The sequence below is a fragment of the Rhinopithecus roxellana genome, chromosome 12 (assembly GCF_007565055.1).
Source record: "Rhinopithecus roxellana isolate Shanxi Qingling chromosome 12, ASM756505v1, whole genome shotgun sequence".
Classification (NCBI taxonomy): domain Eukaryota; kingdom Metazoa; phylum Chordata; class Mammalia; order Primates; family Cercopithecidae; genus Rhinopithecus; species Rhinopithecus roxellana.
The window spans coordinates 114,753,918-114,771,335 of NC_044560.1; the positions used below are offsets into that span (position 1 = coordinate 114,753,918).

General features: G+C 48.0%; 1 protein-coding gene across 1 annotated transcript; it reads left to right on the forward strand.

Moving 5' to 3' along the window:
* Positions 1-2,122: 2,122 nt before the first annotated feature.
* On the forward strand, positions 2,123-17,278 carry LOC104675315 (killer cell immunoglobulin-like receptor 2DS2). The gene is given in 9 exon segments (XM_010379829.2): positions 2,123-2,190; positions 3,337-3,372; positions 5,829-6,128; positions 7,677-7,968; positions 11,560-11,612; positions 15,879-15,983; positions 16,446-16,498; positions 16,599-16,691; positions 16,693-17,278. Coding segments are annotated over 9 exon segments (1,146 nt in total). The 5' UTR covers positions 2,123-2,156; the 3' UTR covers positions 16,873-17,278.
* Positions 17,279-17,418: the final 140 nt, after the last annotated feature.

Genomic DNA, 17,418 nt, shown 5'->3' on the forward strand with positions numbered 1-17,418 from the left:
AAATGGAGTGGGGTTGTAGGCTGTGTCAGGAATTATAAGAAATCCAGAGGCCGGGCGCGGTGGCTCAAGCCTGTAATCCCAGCACTTTGGGAGGCCGAGACGGGCGGATCACGAGGTCAGGAGATCGAGACCATCCTGGCTAACACGGTGAAACCCCGTCTCTACTAAAAATACAAAAACTAGCCGGGCGAAGTGGCGGGCGCCTGTAGTCCCAGCTACTCGGGAGGCTGAGGCAGGAGAATGGCGTAAACTCGGGAGGCGGAGCTTGCAGTGAGCTGAGATCTGGCCACTGCACTCCAGTCCGGGTGACAGAGCGAGACTCTGCCTCAAAAAAAAAAAAAAAGAAATCCAGAGATGATTTCATGTATACAGGAGGATGTGCATGGGTTATATGCAATTAGTATGCTTTTTTTTTTTTTTTTTTTTTGAGACGGAATCTCACTGTCTCACCCAGGCTGGAGTACAATGGTGCGATCTCAGCTCACTGCAACCTCTGCCTCCCAGGTTCTAGTGATTCTTTTGCCTCAGCCTCCCCAGTAGCTAGGATTACAGGCATGTGCCACCACGCACAGATAATTTTTTTTGTATTTTTAGTAGAGACGTGGTTTCAGTATGTTGGACAGGCTGGTCTCGAACTCCTGACCTCATGATCCACCCAACTCAGCCTCCCAGAGTGCTGGGATTACAGGTGTGAACCACCGTGCCCAGCTTCACTGTGCCATTTCATGCAAGAGGCTTGAGGATCTGCAGATTTTGGTCTCTGAATGGATCACCCAGGAATAGTGAAGGATGACTGTATATAATTCTTATATGTCAATTTTAAAAATAAAGCATAAAAAATTTACAAAAACAAAATAAAAAATAAGAAGTGTTTTTATAGTGTGAGGATAAGTTTAGATTCATGTTTTCCTACGTGTAACCCTAGGGCCCTGTGTTATTTGTTGAGAATTTTATTCCACCTTAAACCACATGGCAGCCTGTGTCAACTGTAAAGGGACTGTGCATCCACGGGTGTATTTTAGACACTTTTCTGCCCAGTGGCTCTCTGTATCCCCTGTGATGAGGATGCTACACTTTATGTAACCTTATACAACCCCTTAAAATGTGGTAACCTGAGTCCTCTGATTTGTTATTATATATTTAGTTTGCTTTTTTTTTTTATTTTCCCTTGAGACAGACCCTTCCTCTGTCACCCAGGCTGGATTTCAGTGGCACAAGCTCAGCTCACTGCAACCTCCGCCTCCCAGGTTCAAGCAATTCTCGTGCCTAGGCCTCTTGAGTAGCTGGGAGTACAGGTGCCTGCCACCAAGCCCCACTAACTTTTGTATTTTTAGCAGAGACAGGGTTGCACCATGTTGGCCAGGCTGGTCTTGAACTGCCAACCTCAAGTGATCCACCCACCTCAGCCTCCCAAAGTGCTGGGGGAAGCTTGATTTTCTATCGTATTGTTACTGGATATTTCTGTAAAATTTAAAATGAGGGAGGGAGAGAGACAGAGAGAGAGCGAACCAGGGAAGGAGAGAGACAGAGAGAGAACAAACCATGAGTTTGGAATCTGGAATCTTGGATCATGAGACAAATTCTAGATAAAACAACAAAATCCAGAATTGACATGTTGTGTTTTTTCGCTAATAAAGTAGGATTTTAAGATCATAAATAACTGCATAATCCTTCACTGGGAATTTAAATCATTTTCACTCCTTCTGGTTTAGTACTAGAAATTCAAGAAGGAAAATTAGACTGACTTTTTGTCACAATTACTCTGATAATGTTAATAGTATCTGTTAGATATTTTGCATATTACACATGAAGAAGAGTTTGAATCTCAGATAAAAACAACAAAAGTACATCAAAAGTCTTTAATGTAACCCAGAATTCCATCATCTTGTGTTGGAAAGATTGGATCTGAGACGTGTTTTGAGCTGGTCATAGTGAATGACGCAAGGTGGCAATTGTGGTCACAACAATTTCCAGGAAGCCATTTTCTGCTCTTGGCTGGAGGCCCGCTGGGCGTCATGCAAGGTAGGAAGAGCCTGCATACGTCTACCTCCCATGATGTGGTCAGCATGTCAACTGCATGGGCAGGGCGCCACATAACATCCTGTGCACTGCTGAGCTGAGCTGGGGCGTGGTCGCCTGTCTGCACCGGCAGCACCATGTCGCTCATGGTCGTCAGCGTGGCGTGTGTTGGTGAGTCCTGGAAGGGAATCGACAGAGGGAGCGCTGGGTGGAGATCTGGGCCCAGAGGTGGAGATATGGGCCTAGAGGTGGAGATATGGGTCTAGAGGTGGAGTTATGGGCCTGGAGTGGAGATATGGGTTTGGAGTGGAGATCTGGGCCTGGAGTGGAGATATGGGTCTAGAGATGGAGTTATGGGCCTGGAGTGGAGATCTGGCCCTGGAGTGGAGATACGGTCCTGGAGTGGGGATCTCGGCCTGGAGTGGAAATCTGGGCCTGGAGTGGAGATATGGTCCTGGAGTGGAGATCTCGGCCTGGAGTGGAGATATGGTCCTGGAGTGGAGATCTCAGCCTGGAGTGGAGATATGGTCCTGGAGTGGAGATCTCGGCCTGGAGTGGAGATATGGTCCTGGAGTGGAGATCTCGGCCTGGAGTGGATATACGGGCCTAGAGGTGGAGTGATGGGCCTGGAGTGGAGATATGGGCCTAGAGGTGGAGATATGGGTCTAGAGATGGAGTTATGGGTCTGGAGTGGAGATCTTGGCCTGGAGTGGATATACGGGCCTACAGGTGGAGTAATGGGCCTGAAGTGGAGATGTGGGCCTGAAGTGGAGATATGAGCCTGGAGTGGAGATATGGGCCAGGAGTGGAGATTTGGGCCTGGAGTGGAGATCTGGGCCTGGAGTGGAAATATGGGCCTGGAATGAAGATATGGGACTGGAGTGGAGATATGAGCCTGGAGTGGAGATATGGGCCAGTGGAGACACGGGTCTGGCATGGAGATCTGGGCCAGGAGTGGAGATATGGGTCTGGCGTGGAGTTATGGGCCTGGAATGGAGATATGGGCCTGGAGTGGAGATATGGGCCTGGGATGGAAATATGGGCCTAGAGTGGAGATATGGACCTGGAGAGGAGATCTGGGCCTGGGATGGAAATATGGGCCTAGAGTGGAGATATGGACCTGGAGTGGAGATCTGGGCCTGGAGGCTGGGTCTCTGCACAGCTGAGAGCCCTGTTCTTGGGGGCAGGTAGGCAGTGAGTGTGAGTTTACCTTCAGCCCAGGAAAAGCCTGGCTGCCAAGACTCACAGTCTAGTGGGGGCAGCAGGGGAGGCCTGGTTTTCCTGCAATGGATCGTCCATCATGATCTTTCTTTCCAGGGTTCTTCTTGCTGCAGAGGGCCTGGCCACATGACGGTGAGTCCTTCCCCAAACGTTAGGGTGTCATCTCTCCACGTAAGAGGATTTTCCTGAAACAGGACGGAAGTCCTGTCCGGGAGTCTCTCATAAACTAGGAAGAGGGGATGCTCGGATACTCAGCCCATAGTTCTGACCTCGCCCTCCCCAGCCTTTCTTTCCCTTGGCAGAGTCAAGTTCTGTGAGGACCAGGGTGAGACTGGGGTGCTCAAAACTGGGGTGTGGAGGGGGGAAGTGCTAGAAACAGCAGGTCCTCTGAGGACATAGGTGTTACTCACACACTTGAGTGTTTCCATGACGGTCAGGGCTGCAGTGTGGCTGCTGTCATTCTACCAGAAGAGGTGGGGAAACCACAGTCATGGCCCTGACATTCCAAATCCGCTGATGGGGGCTCAGCTGTTTATTTTTGTTCAGGCATTGGCTGATATTCCATTCACAAAGGACATGCCCTCCACCCCATGTCTACCTTGTGTTGTTTTATGTGAGTCATCTTGCAGTATTAAAATCTAGGAGTCGCTTACTCAGCACTTGCTCAAAGTTCTCAGCAAACACTTTGTTGCAGGGAGACACCATGTCTTTGCGGGATGGGTCCTTCCTTTAGCCCTGGGCACCCAGGTGTGGTAAGAGCCATAGAAACGTGGAACGCAAGGAGAATCTTCTGAGCACAGGGAGGGAGGGGCGGCTCCTCCTCTCTAAGGTGGTGCCTCCTTCTCCCCAAGGTGGTCAGGACAAGCCCTTGCTGTCGGCCTAGCCCAGCACTGTGGTGCCTCCAGGACATGTGACTCTTCGGTGTCACTCTTATCTTGGGTTTAACAACGTCAGTCTGTACAAGGAAGATGGGGTGCCTGTCCTTGAGCTCTACAACAGAATATTCTGGAACAGCTTCCTCATGGGCACTTTGATCCCAGACATGCAGGGACCTACGGATGTCCGGATTCACACCCACACTCTCCCAATGGGTGGTCGGTTCCCAGCAACCCCCTGGTGATCATGGTCACAGGTCAGAGGGCTCCTGTCTGGGCTTCTCCTTGTCCCACCTCCCGAATCCCAGAGCTTCTGCTGGGGGTGTCCGTCAGGATTTGGTCACCCAGGCCCTGACTTTATTTGGGGTAAAGGGGGATTGAATACATGGAAATCGGTGCTGTGGTGGGAAGAGTGATTGTCCCCAATGACGACTACATTCTTATCCCTGGAGCCTGTGACTCTTTATGCTATAGGGCAGGGGACTGAAGGGGAAGACGGAGGTCTGGTTGTTGATGAGTTAACCTTGAGATGGGGAGAGGGCCTGGACTGTCCCGCTGGGCTCAGTGTAATCACAAGAGACCACACAAGAGGAGAAGGATGAGGAGAGTGGGGATTAGAGCAGCGTCGTGGGAGACTCCATCCGCTTTGAAGGTGTAGGAAGCCCATGAGCCACCAATGCAGGTGACCTATAGAGTCTGAAAAAGTCAAGGAACTGATTCTCCCCTGAGTCTCCAGAGGGAACGCAGCCCTGCCGATGCCTTGATTTTAGCCCAGGAAAAACAGGGTCCGATTTCTGTCTGCAGAAGTGGAAGGGGTCAGTGTGTTCTCTCCTGCTGCCATGCTTCTGATAATTTTCTACAGCGGCAACAGGAAACCAACACTGGAATCCAGGTCCTGGGCAAGTTAAGAAACGGCCCAAGGATAGCCAGGCGTGGTAGCAGGCACATGTAATCCTAGCGACTCGGGAGGCTGAGGCAGGAGAATCGCTTAAACCCAGGAGGCAGAGGATGCAGTGAGCCGAGACCACACCACTTCACTCCAGCCTGGGTGAAGGAGTGAGACTCTCTCCAAAATTAGTTAATTAATTAATTAAAGAAGCCAAACAAGGAAAAGGTTGGCAACCCCAAGATCGGCAAGGGTGGGACGCTGATGCCACCACCAGGTTCGATCCACATAGGGAGGGGTTGATAGTCCTCAAACCAGCACCAGGAACCACGCTATGGAAGCTGGCACCGTGGAGAAGGCACAGAGATGGCAAGAGCGGCTCCCAGTCGCCACCAGGAACAGGGTGTGTGGACACTGGTACCTGCCTTACTGATGAGTTCATACCTCCTGCCAGGGACTCCAATGTGTCCAAAAGAGATTGAACCAGGCTGCTAAGAGCCTGGACATGCAGCCTGTCCTGGTTCCTCTTCCACCCCCACGTAGACAGCCGGAAAGAGATTAGTGCAAAATAGATACAGCAGCCCAAGAGATGAGGCTGAGCCCAGTGGGAAAGGAATCAGTGGCTACTAGAGACAGAGAGACAGAGAAGAGGGAGGGAGACAGATGGAAGGACCTGCACTGGGAGTTAAGGGCACAGAAAAGAACATGGAGACACAGAGAGGAAGAAGAGAGACGGACGCCAGGGAGGGGAAGCCTCACTCATTCTGGGTCCTGTGGATGAGATGAAAAAGAGAGATGCCTTCTAAACTCACAAATCCTATTCCTAGGAGTCCACAGAAAACCTTCCCTCCTGGCCCTCCCAGGTCCCCTGGTGAAATCAGAAGAGACAGTCATCCTGCAGTGCTGGTCAGATATCAAGTTTGAGCACTTCCTTCTGCACCGAGTGGGGAAGTTTGAGGAGCCCTTGCATCTCATCGGAGAGCTCCATGATGGGGGCTCCAAGGCCAATGTCTCCATCAGTCCAGTGACACCTGCCCTCGCAGGGACCTACCAATGCTACGGTTCTTTTACTCACTCCCCCTATGAATGGTCAGCCCCCAGTGACCCCCTGGACATCGTGATCACAGGTGAGAGTGTCAGGACATTCTTCTCATTGTCACTGGGAAACAGAGTGAATGATCTGGGACTTGGAGGCCCAGGTGGTTGTAAGGAAAATGTGCATGGGATTCTTATGGAGAGAGACAGACTTGCTGAGGTCTGTACCAACAGAGACAGAGAAACAGGAGACACAAGCACAGACCAGGTGTCATAACAGAGGACAGACACAGGGGCCATACAGAGAGTTAGAAAAGACAGAAAGAGGTAAAGGAGACACTCAGACAGACAGACATGTCCCAGAGAGAGGTGCCCTTCCATGCTGACTTTGCTCAGAGACCTGGCACAGGTTAGAAGTTTCATTTCTATTTTACCTCCACAATGTGTTCTCTGCCAGGAGAACCCAAGGACACCCATATTTCTGTCCTGAGTCGGCCCCTGTGGCCTCAGGCCTTGTGGCACCTACAGATGCTGTGTTGATTCTGACACCTCTGCCTTCCGTGCAGTGGAGAGTCATCGTCCCAGGATATCATGGCCCCAGAACACCAACCCCTGTAGGCTGTGTGGACTTGGGGTCCCCACACTGGATTCTGAGGCTCATATTCCAAATAACCCCACATATGATAGGATTGCTGAGAAACATAGAGAGAAATCAGGGACATCAAAAAGCAAAGGTATCAACACACACAGAATGAGCCAGAAGAAGGGAATTGAGAGACTCACAGACACATAAAGAGAAAAGAGGGCAGAGAAGTGGAGAGAATGATGGAAGGGAGCAGAGAAAAGCACCAAAATTAGAGTCCTGAGGGAGAGGCCCAAGGACAGAGAAAGGGAGATGTGGGGATGAATTACAGAGATTCCAAAGAGAACTAGAGAGACGAAGAGGCAGAGAAAAACAGATGATAGATGGATAGATAGATATAGATAGATGATAAATAGTTAGGTGATAGATAATAGATAGGTTATAGATACATAGATGATGATTGCTTGTTTCATTGATTAATAGATGATATATAGAGATGATGATGATGAAGATAGATAGATAAGTAGATGATACATGGGGAGAGACAGAGAGGCAGACAGAGAGAGAAATCAGAGAGAGAGAGAGATGATACATAGATATAGAAAACAGATGATTGATGGATAGATAGACAATTGATAGAGAGATAAATAGATGATACATAGATATAGATGACAGATAATTTATAGATAGACACTGAATAGATAAATAGACCAATAGATAACGTATAGAAATATGTAGAAAGTCATGAACAGGACACAAAGTGAGAAACTTAGAATTAATAAAAAGTAACATCAAATCAACAAATCCAAGGAAAGTCAGAGAGAATAAAACAATACAAAAAGGGAAAACGCACCTCGGGATGGGGAAGTGAGGTCAGAGACCTAGAGAGACAGAGAAGGTGGAAGGAGGAAACAGACATGAAGAGAGACAGGGGTAGAGGATGAGAGACAGAGAGAGCATTAGGTCATAGAGCAGGGGAGTGAGTTCTCAGCTCAGGTGTGAGGGGAGCTGTGACAAGGAAGAACCTCCCTGAGGAAACTGCCTCTTCTCCTTCCAGGTCTATATAGGAAACCTTCTCTCTCAGCCCAGCCGGGCCCCACAGTTCGCGCAGGAGAGAAAGTGACCCTGTCCTGCAGCTCCCAGAGCTCATTTGACATGTACCATCTATCCAGGGAGGGGGAGGTCCGTGAACTCAGGCTCCCCACAGTGCCCAATGTCCATAGAACATTCCAGGCCGACTTCCCTCTGGGCCCTGCCACCCACGGAGGAACCTACAGATGCTTCGGCTCTTTCCGTGCCCCACCCTTCGAGTGGTCAGACCCGAGTGACCCACTGCCCGTTTCGGTCACAGCTGAGGAAACCCCATGTCTGTCCCATGTCTTACGATCCTGGAGCCATAGCTGAGGAGCTTCCTGCTGATGATGGAGAGAGGGATGGACAGATGCAGAGAGAAGACGAAGCCTGGGTGTGAGGGGGGAATCAGGGCACAGCATGGCAGAGAGGGCACCTCCAAACCCTCCTGCATGGCCTGCGTGGTGGTCCGCGGTCAGAGCTCCAGGCACCCAGGCAGATGGAGAAAGCTGTCAAGACAGACCCAGAGGAGGGGAGACTGGGCTCAGTTTGGGGAGATCAGAGGTTCCCTCAGCCCCTCAACCTTACCCATTTCCCAGAAGCCCATCCTGGCCTCTCACCCACACAGACATATCATCACCAGCAACTTCTAGGGCCGTTGTCTCTTTGTTTGAAAAATTATTTATTGGCCGGGCGCGGTGGCTCAAGCCTGTAATCCCAGCACTTTGGGAGGCCGAGACGGGCGGATCACGAGGTCAGGAGATCAAGACCATCCTGGCTAACCCGGTGAAACCCCGTCTCTACTAAAAAATACAAAAAACTAGCCGGGCGAGGTGGCGGGCGCCTGTAGTCCCAGCTACTCGGGAGGCTGAGGCAGGAGAATGGCGTAAACCCGGGAGGCGGAGCTTGCAGTGAGCTGAGATCCGGCCACTGCACTCAGCCCGGGAGACAGAGCGAGACTCCGTCTCAAAAAAAAAAAAAAAAAAAAAAAAAAAAAAAAAAAAAAAAAGAAAAATTATTTATTGAGGTTAAATATACCTATATAGTTTACCACTTCCAACATTTTTTTTTGAGGCGGAGTCTAGCTCTGTCCCCTATGCTGGAGTACAGTGGCGCAATCTTGGCTCACTGCAACCTCCGCCTCCTGGGTTCAAGCGATTCTCCTGCCTCAGCCACCTGAGTAGCCGGTACTACAGGCGTGCACCACCACGCCAGGCTAATTTTTTGTATTTTTAGTAGAGACAGGGTTTCACCATATTGGTCGGGTTGGTCTCAAACTCCTGACCACGTGATCCGCCCGCCTCAGCCTCCCGAAGTGCTGGGATTACAGGTGTAAGCCACCATGCCCAGCCACCTTTACCATTTTTAAGTGTAAAGTCTAGTGATCATAAATACATTTATATATTTATGTGTGTGTGTGTATACATATATGTGTGTATATATATATGTGTGTGTATATGTGTGTATATATATGTGTGTGTGTATATATATATTTTTTAACCCTCCTCCCTTTTCTTCCTGGCCTCTGGTAGCCACCATTCTACTCTCTACCTTCATGAGATCCACCTTTTAGCTCCCACCTATGGGTGAGAAATGGGAATCTTTGTAATGAGCTCCAGTTCCATCCATGTGGCTGCAAATGTCAGGATGTTATTGTCTCTATGGGTGAGTAGTCTCCACTGTGTGTATGTACCACATTCTCTCTATCCATTCATCCACTGAGGGGCAGGTAGGTTGTCTCTACGTCTTGGCTACTGTAAACAGTGCTGGACCAATCATACGAGTGTAGATATCACTTCAATATACTGATTTCCTTTCCTTTGGATATAAACCCAGCAGGGAAATTGCTGGATACTATGAAAGTTCTCTTTATAGTTTTTCGTTTGTTGTTGTTGTTTTTGTTTTTGAGACAGTTTCCCTTGTGCCCAGGCTGGAGCTCAAGCGATGTGGTCTTGCTTCCTTGCAACCTCCACCTTCTGGGTTCAAACGACTTTCCTGCCTCAGCCTCCCTGGGAGCTGGGATTACGGGTGCATGCCACCATGCCTGGCTCCTTTTTGTGCTTTTTAGTACAGATGGGCTTTCCCCATGTTGGCCAGGCTGCTCTCAAACTCCTGACCTCAAGTGAGGTGCCCGCCTCAGTCTCGCAAAGTGCTGGGATTACAGGTGGGAGCCACTGCACCCAATCTCCTTGTAGTTATTTAAAGGACTTCCATAGTTTTCTCCGTAATGGCTGTACTAATTTACACTCCTACCAACAGGGTACCAGGGTTCTCCTTTCTCTACCACCTTGCCAGCATTTGTTTTGCCTGTCTTGCAGCTAAAAGTCATTTTATTTTATTATTTTATTTTATTTATTTTGAGATGGAGTTTTGCTCTTGTCACCCAGGCTGGAGTGCAGTGGCGCGATCCTGGCTCACCGCAACCTCTACCTCCCAGGTTCAAGTGATTCTCCTGCCTCAGCCTCCCGAATAGGTGGGATTACAGGAATGCGCCACCACGCCCAGCTAATTTTTGCATTTTTAGTAGAAACAGTGCTTCTCCACGTGGGTCAGGCTGGTCTCAAACTCCCGACCTCAGGTGATTCGCCCACCTCAGGCTCTCAAAGTGCTAGGATGATAGACGTGAGCCACCACGCCCGGCCTAAAAGCCATTTTAATGGGGTGAGATGACAACTCACTTTGATTTTAATTTGCATTTTTCTAATGATAAGTGATACTGAGCACTTTTTCATATGCGGGGAAATTTCAGGTCTTTTGCTCCTTTTTAATTAAATCATTTGTTTTATTGAGTTGTCTAAGCTTCTTATATTTCTAGTTATTAATCCCGTCTCAGATGCATAGTTTGCACATATTTGCTCCCAATCTGTGGGTTGTCTCTTCACTTTGTTGGTTAATGTTTAGCGGTGCAGAAGCTGCTTAGTTTGATGTAATCCCAATGGTCTATTTTTTGCTTTGATTACTTGTGTTTTTAAGGTTTTAAACAAAATGTCTTTCCTCAGACAAATGTCCTGGAGCATTTCCCCAAGACTTTCTTCTACGTGTTTCATAGGTTCACTCTTAGACTCACATCTTTAATTCATTTTCATTTGATTTTTGTGTATGGTGAGAGGTAGAGGTGCAGTTTCATTCCTCTGCATGTAGATATCCAGTTTTCCCTGCACGGTTTATTAAAAAGTCTGTCCTTTCCTGATTGTAAGTTCTTGGCACCTTTGTCAAAGTCCATCGGATAGGCTGGGCATGGTGGTTCACACCTGCAATTCCAGCACTTTGGGAGGCCAAGGCAGGTGGATCACCTGAGGCCAGGAGTTCAAGATCAGCCTGGCCTACATGGTGAAACATCGTCTGTACTAAAAATACAAAAATTAGCTGAGCATGGTGGTCAGCGCCTGTAATACCACTACCCAGGAATTTGAGGCAAAAGAATTGATTGAACCCAGGAGGCTGAGGTTGCAGTGAATCGAGATTGCACCTCTGCACTCCAGCCTGGGTGACAGAGTGAGATTCCATCTCGAAAGAGGAAAGGAAAAAAAAAAAAACCGTTGGATGTAAATGCATGGATTATATCTGTGTTCTTCATTCTGCTCCGTTGTTCTATGTGCCTTTCTTTATGCCAACGTCATGCTGTTTTGCTTACTACAGTTCTGTAACATATTTTTAGATCAGGTAGAGTGATGCTCCTGCTTTCTTTTTATACCTTGAACTCTCAAGACAGTGGGCATCACATACAAACATTATGGAGAAAAGGATCCCAGGATTCCCAGGGCCCAATATTAAATAACAGAGTGTTGGCCATGAACCAACCTCAAAGATTTCCATTGAGTAGAGGACAGGCAGCCTCATTTCCTCACTTCTCTCCTGTCTCGTGTTCTAGGGAACCCTTCAAATGGTTGGCCTTCACCCACTGAACCAAGTTCCAAAACTGGTGAGTACAGAACCCTCTTATATCTGCTTTTGGAAACCTGGGGAGATGGAAGCCTTGGATTCAGGCGTTGAGTCAGCATCTCGCAGCTCTGACATTGTGCGCCTGTCTTCCACCATCTCCGAACTCCAGATACTCCAACAGTGAAAGGGATCTGGGCCCAACACAGGGCTCAGTGAAATCTCTTAATCTCTAATTTTATGGAGATGAGACCTCCTACAAGCTAGAAGAATGACTGCCAATCTGATATCCTTCTCAGGAAAAATGCAGTGTTTGTTCTCCCTGAATTCCTAACTGGAGGATAAATTCCTGGGGGCTTGAAAGAGGGAAGGGAAGAGAACATCTGATGAGGGCGAGGGGTTTTAGAGAAGTTCCACTTGCCAAGGAATGAGTTCCTGTTGGTCATGAGGCAACCCTGGCTGACTCAGCAGAGCAAGAGCCTTGCAGTAACAGAGAACAGAGCTCATGCATGAACACTTTGACTCACTGACTCATTCAGTCATGGCCCCATGCTCAGGCTGTGCAGTTAGAATCCTTTCCTACTGTTGCCATAACAAATTTCCACAAGATTCGTGGGTGAAAACAAAACGGTTTTTTAATTATCTTACAGTGCTGTAGCTCAAAGGATGAAATGCATCTCACTGGGCTAAAATCAGATGACAGCAAGGCTGCCTTCCCTCTGAAGGTTCCAGGCAAGAATTTGCTTCTCACTTGTCCCAGCTTCTGGAGGCTCCCACATTCCTTGGCTCCTGGTCCCCTTCCTCCTTCTTCAAAACCCACAAAGACTGGTCACAACTCACATGGCATCACAGACTCTTCTTCCTTACCACACTTCTTTCTCTGAATGCTGCTCTCCCTTCTTCTTCATCTTTGGAAAACTTGGGGATTTGATTGGGTTCAACAAGATGAAAATCCATCATAATCTCCCTGAAATCATCCAGGATACCCTTGTCTTAAGTTCAGCTGATTAGCAACCGTAATTCTGTCTGCAATCTTCATTCCTCCTTTCCATGTAAAATAACGTATTCACAAGCTATGGAGGCTAGGACAGGGACATTTTGGAGTGGGACAGCATTCTCCTGCCTTCCATAAACAGGAAACAAGATGCACTTGGCCTCTGCTCTTGGGACACTGATCTTGCAGATGGTTAAATAGGAGGGCAGAAAATGAATGCACAAGTGGACCAATAAATGAATGATCCATTGGAAAGCATCTGTGCAAGAAATCTATTTGCTTGTTCGTTTATTGAGACAGAGTCTCCCTCTGTCTTCCAGGCTACAGTGCAGTGGCACGATCTCTGCTTACTGCAACCTCTGCCTCCTGGATTCAAGTGATTCTCCTGCCTCAGCCTCTCGAGTAGCTGGGATTACAGGCAACCACCACCATGCCCAGCTAATTCTTTTTGTATATTTTTTGTAAAGAAGATGTTTCACCATGTTGGCCAAGCTTGTCTGAAACTCCCAACCTCAAGTGATCCGACCGTCTCAGCCTCCCAAAGTACTGGGATTACAGGTGTGAGCCACTGTGCCCAGTCGGAATTTAAAATAAATAATAGATAATGCTGAGTGTATAATTTTGGGTGACAGAGAAGGTCTCACTAATCAGATATTTGTGACATTAATGAAAAAAATGGATTGAATCCCTGAAAGACTGGTGGAAGGATTTTCCACACACAACTGTCAGCCTTGAAGGCACAAAGGTAAAAACAATCTTGGGTGGAAGGAAGAGGCTTTACCTGAAATGCTGAGAAATTTTCAGGCTCTGCCTGAAATGCTGGGAGAATTACAAGACCACTGGAGAGAGAGGACAGCACACTGGGTATGCAGGAAACTAAGGAGGAACAAGGATTGTGTGTTTTATACTCACAGCCATTGGATTCACCTCAGGGTAGCTAGGAATCCCTACATGATTAATAGTGACTGACATGAACATAAGGGAGGCCCAGGTGCGTAACTGGAATCTAGGAGACCGTGGAAAAGGCGATTTCTGCCCCACTGGTGAAATGTGGTGCTGATTTAGATACTAAACGAATGAAGGACATGGATATAAGATATGTTTGTGAGGTAGAATCATTTGCAGGGAGGACTCACTGGGTTTGATTTTCCTAGTTGTTTAATCCTTGCTTAATTAAATTCTTTCTGAGATTTATTCCTCCTACACGTAAATCAATACCTGGCAGAGGAGTGACAGATAGATGAGGGGTGGTGGAAATGAAGGGACCTATTACAGCATAATATACAAGGCTGTGAATGGTTGCCCATGCCTCTAACCCAGCACTGCAGGAGGCCAAGGCAGGTGGATTCCATGAAGTCAGGAGTTCAAGACCAGCCTGGCCAACATGGTGAAACCGTATCTCTAATAAAAATACAAATATTAGCTGAACATGGTGGTGCATGCCTGTAATCCCAGCTCCTACTCTGGAGGAGGAAGCAGGAGAATGACTTCAACCCAGGAGGTGGAGGTTGCAGTGAGTCGAGATCACATCACTGCACTCCAACCTGGGTGACTCAAGGAGACTCCGTCTCAAAGAATAAAATTAAGAAATGCGTAAATATAATGTAACACACACGAGTGACAATGGCACCTGGATTACCATCATTATTTTTCTATTTCTCTATAATTACTTCTTTGATCCTTTATCTTATCCATTAGGCAATCAGCCTAAAACCTCTTCCCCATTTGCTTTCTGTGAGCGTGAGATCATATAGAAAATATGAAAGCTCCCTGAACCCACCAGCACAGGTCCTGGAATAGAGGAAGTGTTCTGCTCATTGCAAAATGCTGGCCCCCTCACCCAAATCCCCCACCTTACCCCTACTTCCAATCACCTGTGGAGATTCAGATAGACCATGGAGAGGTAAACACTAATACTACTTGCAGTGAGTTCAGATCTTGGAATCAGAGATCAGCACCAGCAGTAGCTCCTGCCCCCCTTTCCTACCAATCCACGGAAGGACAGGTTGTATTGAAGCAATAGATGGTGGAGGACATTGTCCTTCCCCCAGCCTCTCGTGTAGAACAGCAACCTAATATATGACTCCCGAGATCACAAAGAGTAGCATGTTTCCAACAGGCTTCAACGCTATTTCCTGGCTGTTTGATGTAAGAGAATTCTGCTTCGCGTTTTTGATCTTGATTTCACTTTTCTTTCCTTTTCTTGGAGAATGTAAGTTGTTTGAGTCAAGGGTGCTGTGCATGTAGAAATCCTAAAGCACATTCACTGTGCATGAATCCCAGTCCAGTCTTCCCAGAGAAGACTCTTAACACCTCCTGTACTGCACCTGGGGCTATGCCAGTTCCTATCACTCACCGTCACTCCAGGGAGACAGAACACACAGAGAATACATGACATAAGCAGGTTCATTACTAACACGAAAGCAGCAAGTGACAACTGAAGCGTATATTTCAATGTGAGCCAGTCCCCCAAGGCTCAGAAAAGCTGCTTAGGACATATAGAATCACCCCATATGCAGTGTATCTGGGGGAACCCAAAAATCAGCCCAGCCTGGATTTTGTACCCTGGAGACACAGGAAGCACTGAGCTAAAGCACTGCATGACGTCCTCCTCTAGGAAGAATAGGAAGACAGCCCAGGCTGTTCTGGGACATTCCTCCTGATCTCATGATGGTAATGTCTTAGTCCATTTTTGTTGCTATAAAAGAACACTTGAGCCTAGGTAACTTCTAAAGATAAGCGATTTATTTGCCTCACAGTTCTGCAGGCTGTACTAGAAGCATGGAACCAGCATCTATTTCTTGTAATGACCTCAGGCTGCTCCCACTCTGGCAGAAGGGAAGGAGGGGTCTGTGTGTGCAGAGACCACAGAGATCACATGGCAAGAGAGAGAGCAAGGGGAAGGGGTGCAATGGAGTTTCCAAGCTCTGTTTAACAACCAGTTCTCCAGGAACTAATAGAGGGAGAACTTGCTAACACCGTCGTGTGGGACAGCATTGATATATTCACGATGGATCCACCTCCATGACCCAAACACCTCCCAAGAGGCCCAACCTCCCACATTGGGGGTTAAATTTCAATGTGAGGTTTCAAGGGGTCAAACATCTAAACTAAAGCAGTTGTATCTTCAGCACATTCTATGGTTACTATGAGAGTTATAACTGAGAAAGCAGGAGAAAGCTGGGTCTCCCACCATGTGGGTGCATGTCCTGAAGAGACGTTGTATATGGCTACCTGTCAATCAAGAAATGCGAGACAATCCATAAAGAGGAAATGCTATGATTAGCTTCTTGTTGGTGCCTCGTCTTCCTCCAGGTATCCCCAGACACCTGCATGTTCTGATTGGGACCTCAGTGGTCATGATCCTCTTCACCATCCTCTTCTTCTTTCTCCTTCATCGCTGGTGCTCCAACAAAAAGAGTAAGTCTCAAGAGGCAGAGGCCACAGACCTCAGGGCCGAGTGGGGAAGCGGGATGGGAGCACGCATGTGTGTGTTTCTCACCGGCAGGATGGTTCCCAGCCCAAGACAGGAGCCACAGAGGCAGAGCTTTCTAGAGAGAGCACCAGACACCCTGTCCCTGCCTTCAGCTCACAGACCATTGCCTGATTCTAAGCTGTATCCTCACATTCCTGCAGCCACTGACATCCAGGAGAAGGTTCTATGACAGGCAGAAAGTGGGAGACAGAATCAACGGGATGGAAATTGAGAGCTATTCATGGGATGGGTCCTTGAACTAAGAGAGACAGAATGTCTGAGTCTGGCTGTTGGCAACTGAGGGACCTCAGGCACCTATGGCCTCCCCCTGTGTGTTGGAGTCTGAACATGAAATGAGGACCCAGAAGTGCCTTCCCAGCTGTTTTGATAACTTCCGTCTCCTACAGATTCTGCTGTAATGGACCAAGAGCCCGGAGTGGAAAGAGCAGTGAATCCAGAGGTAGGTCCTCCTCGGTCCAGCCTCGTGGATACTGTCTTATTCCCTAATAGTCCTGAAGAATGTGAGCCCCCTCCCTCACTCAACATTTCCCTCTCTCCAGGACTCTGATGAACCAGACCCTCAGGAGGTGACATACGCACAGTTGGATCACTGCGTTTTCACACAGGGAAAAATCACTCGCCCTTCTCACAGGCCCAAGAGACCCCCAACAGATACCAGAGTGTACATAGAGCTTCCAGATGCTGAGCCCAGATCGAAAGTTGACTCCTGCCCTTGAGCACCACAGTCAGGCCTTGAAGGGGTCTTCTAGGGAGACAACAGCCCTGTCTCAAAACCGGCTTGACAGCTCCAATGTAACAGCAGCAGGAATCTGAAGGCGTGAGTCTGCGTCTTAGAGCATCGCTCGTCCTCACACCACGAATCTGAACATGCCTCTCTCTTGCTTTCCAATGTCTAAGGTCCCCACTGCCTGCTAGAAAGAAAACACACTCCTTTACTTAGCCCACAATTCTCCATTTCACTTGACCCCTGCCCACCTCTCCAACCTACTGGCTTATTTCCTAGTCCTACTAGAGGCTGCAGTCACACTGAGGAACTCACAATTCCAAACATACAAGAGGCTCCCTCTTAACACAGCACTTAGACACATGCTGTTCCACCTTCCCTCATGCTGTTCCACCTCCCCTCAGACTATCTTTCAGCCTTCTGTCAGCAGTGAAACTTATACATTTTTTAAAATAATTTCATTGTAATTGCCTCTTCTTCAAATAAACATGTCTACCCTCGTGGTTTCAGTAATGTGACTCTTTTCTTGCCGAAAGTTTCTGGTATTACCATTACTATGTGCATGTAACCCCATCTGTTCTCCACTGGGTTCTCACCCCTGGACTCTGAGCTTCTGGAAGCAGGTGGAGCCTGAT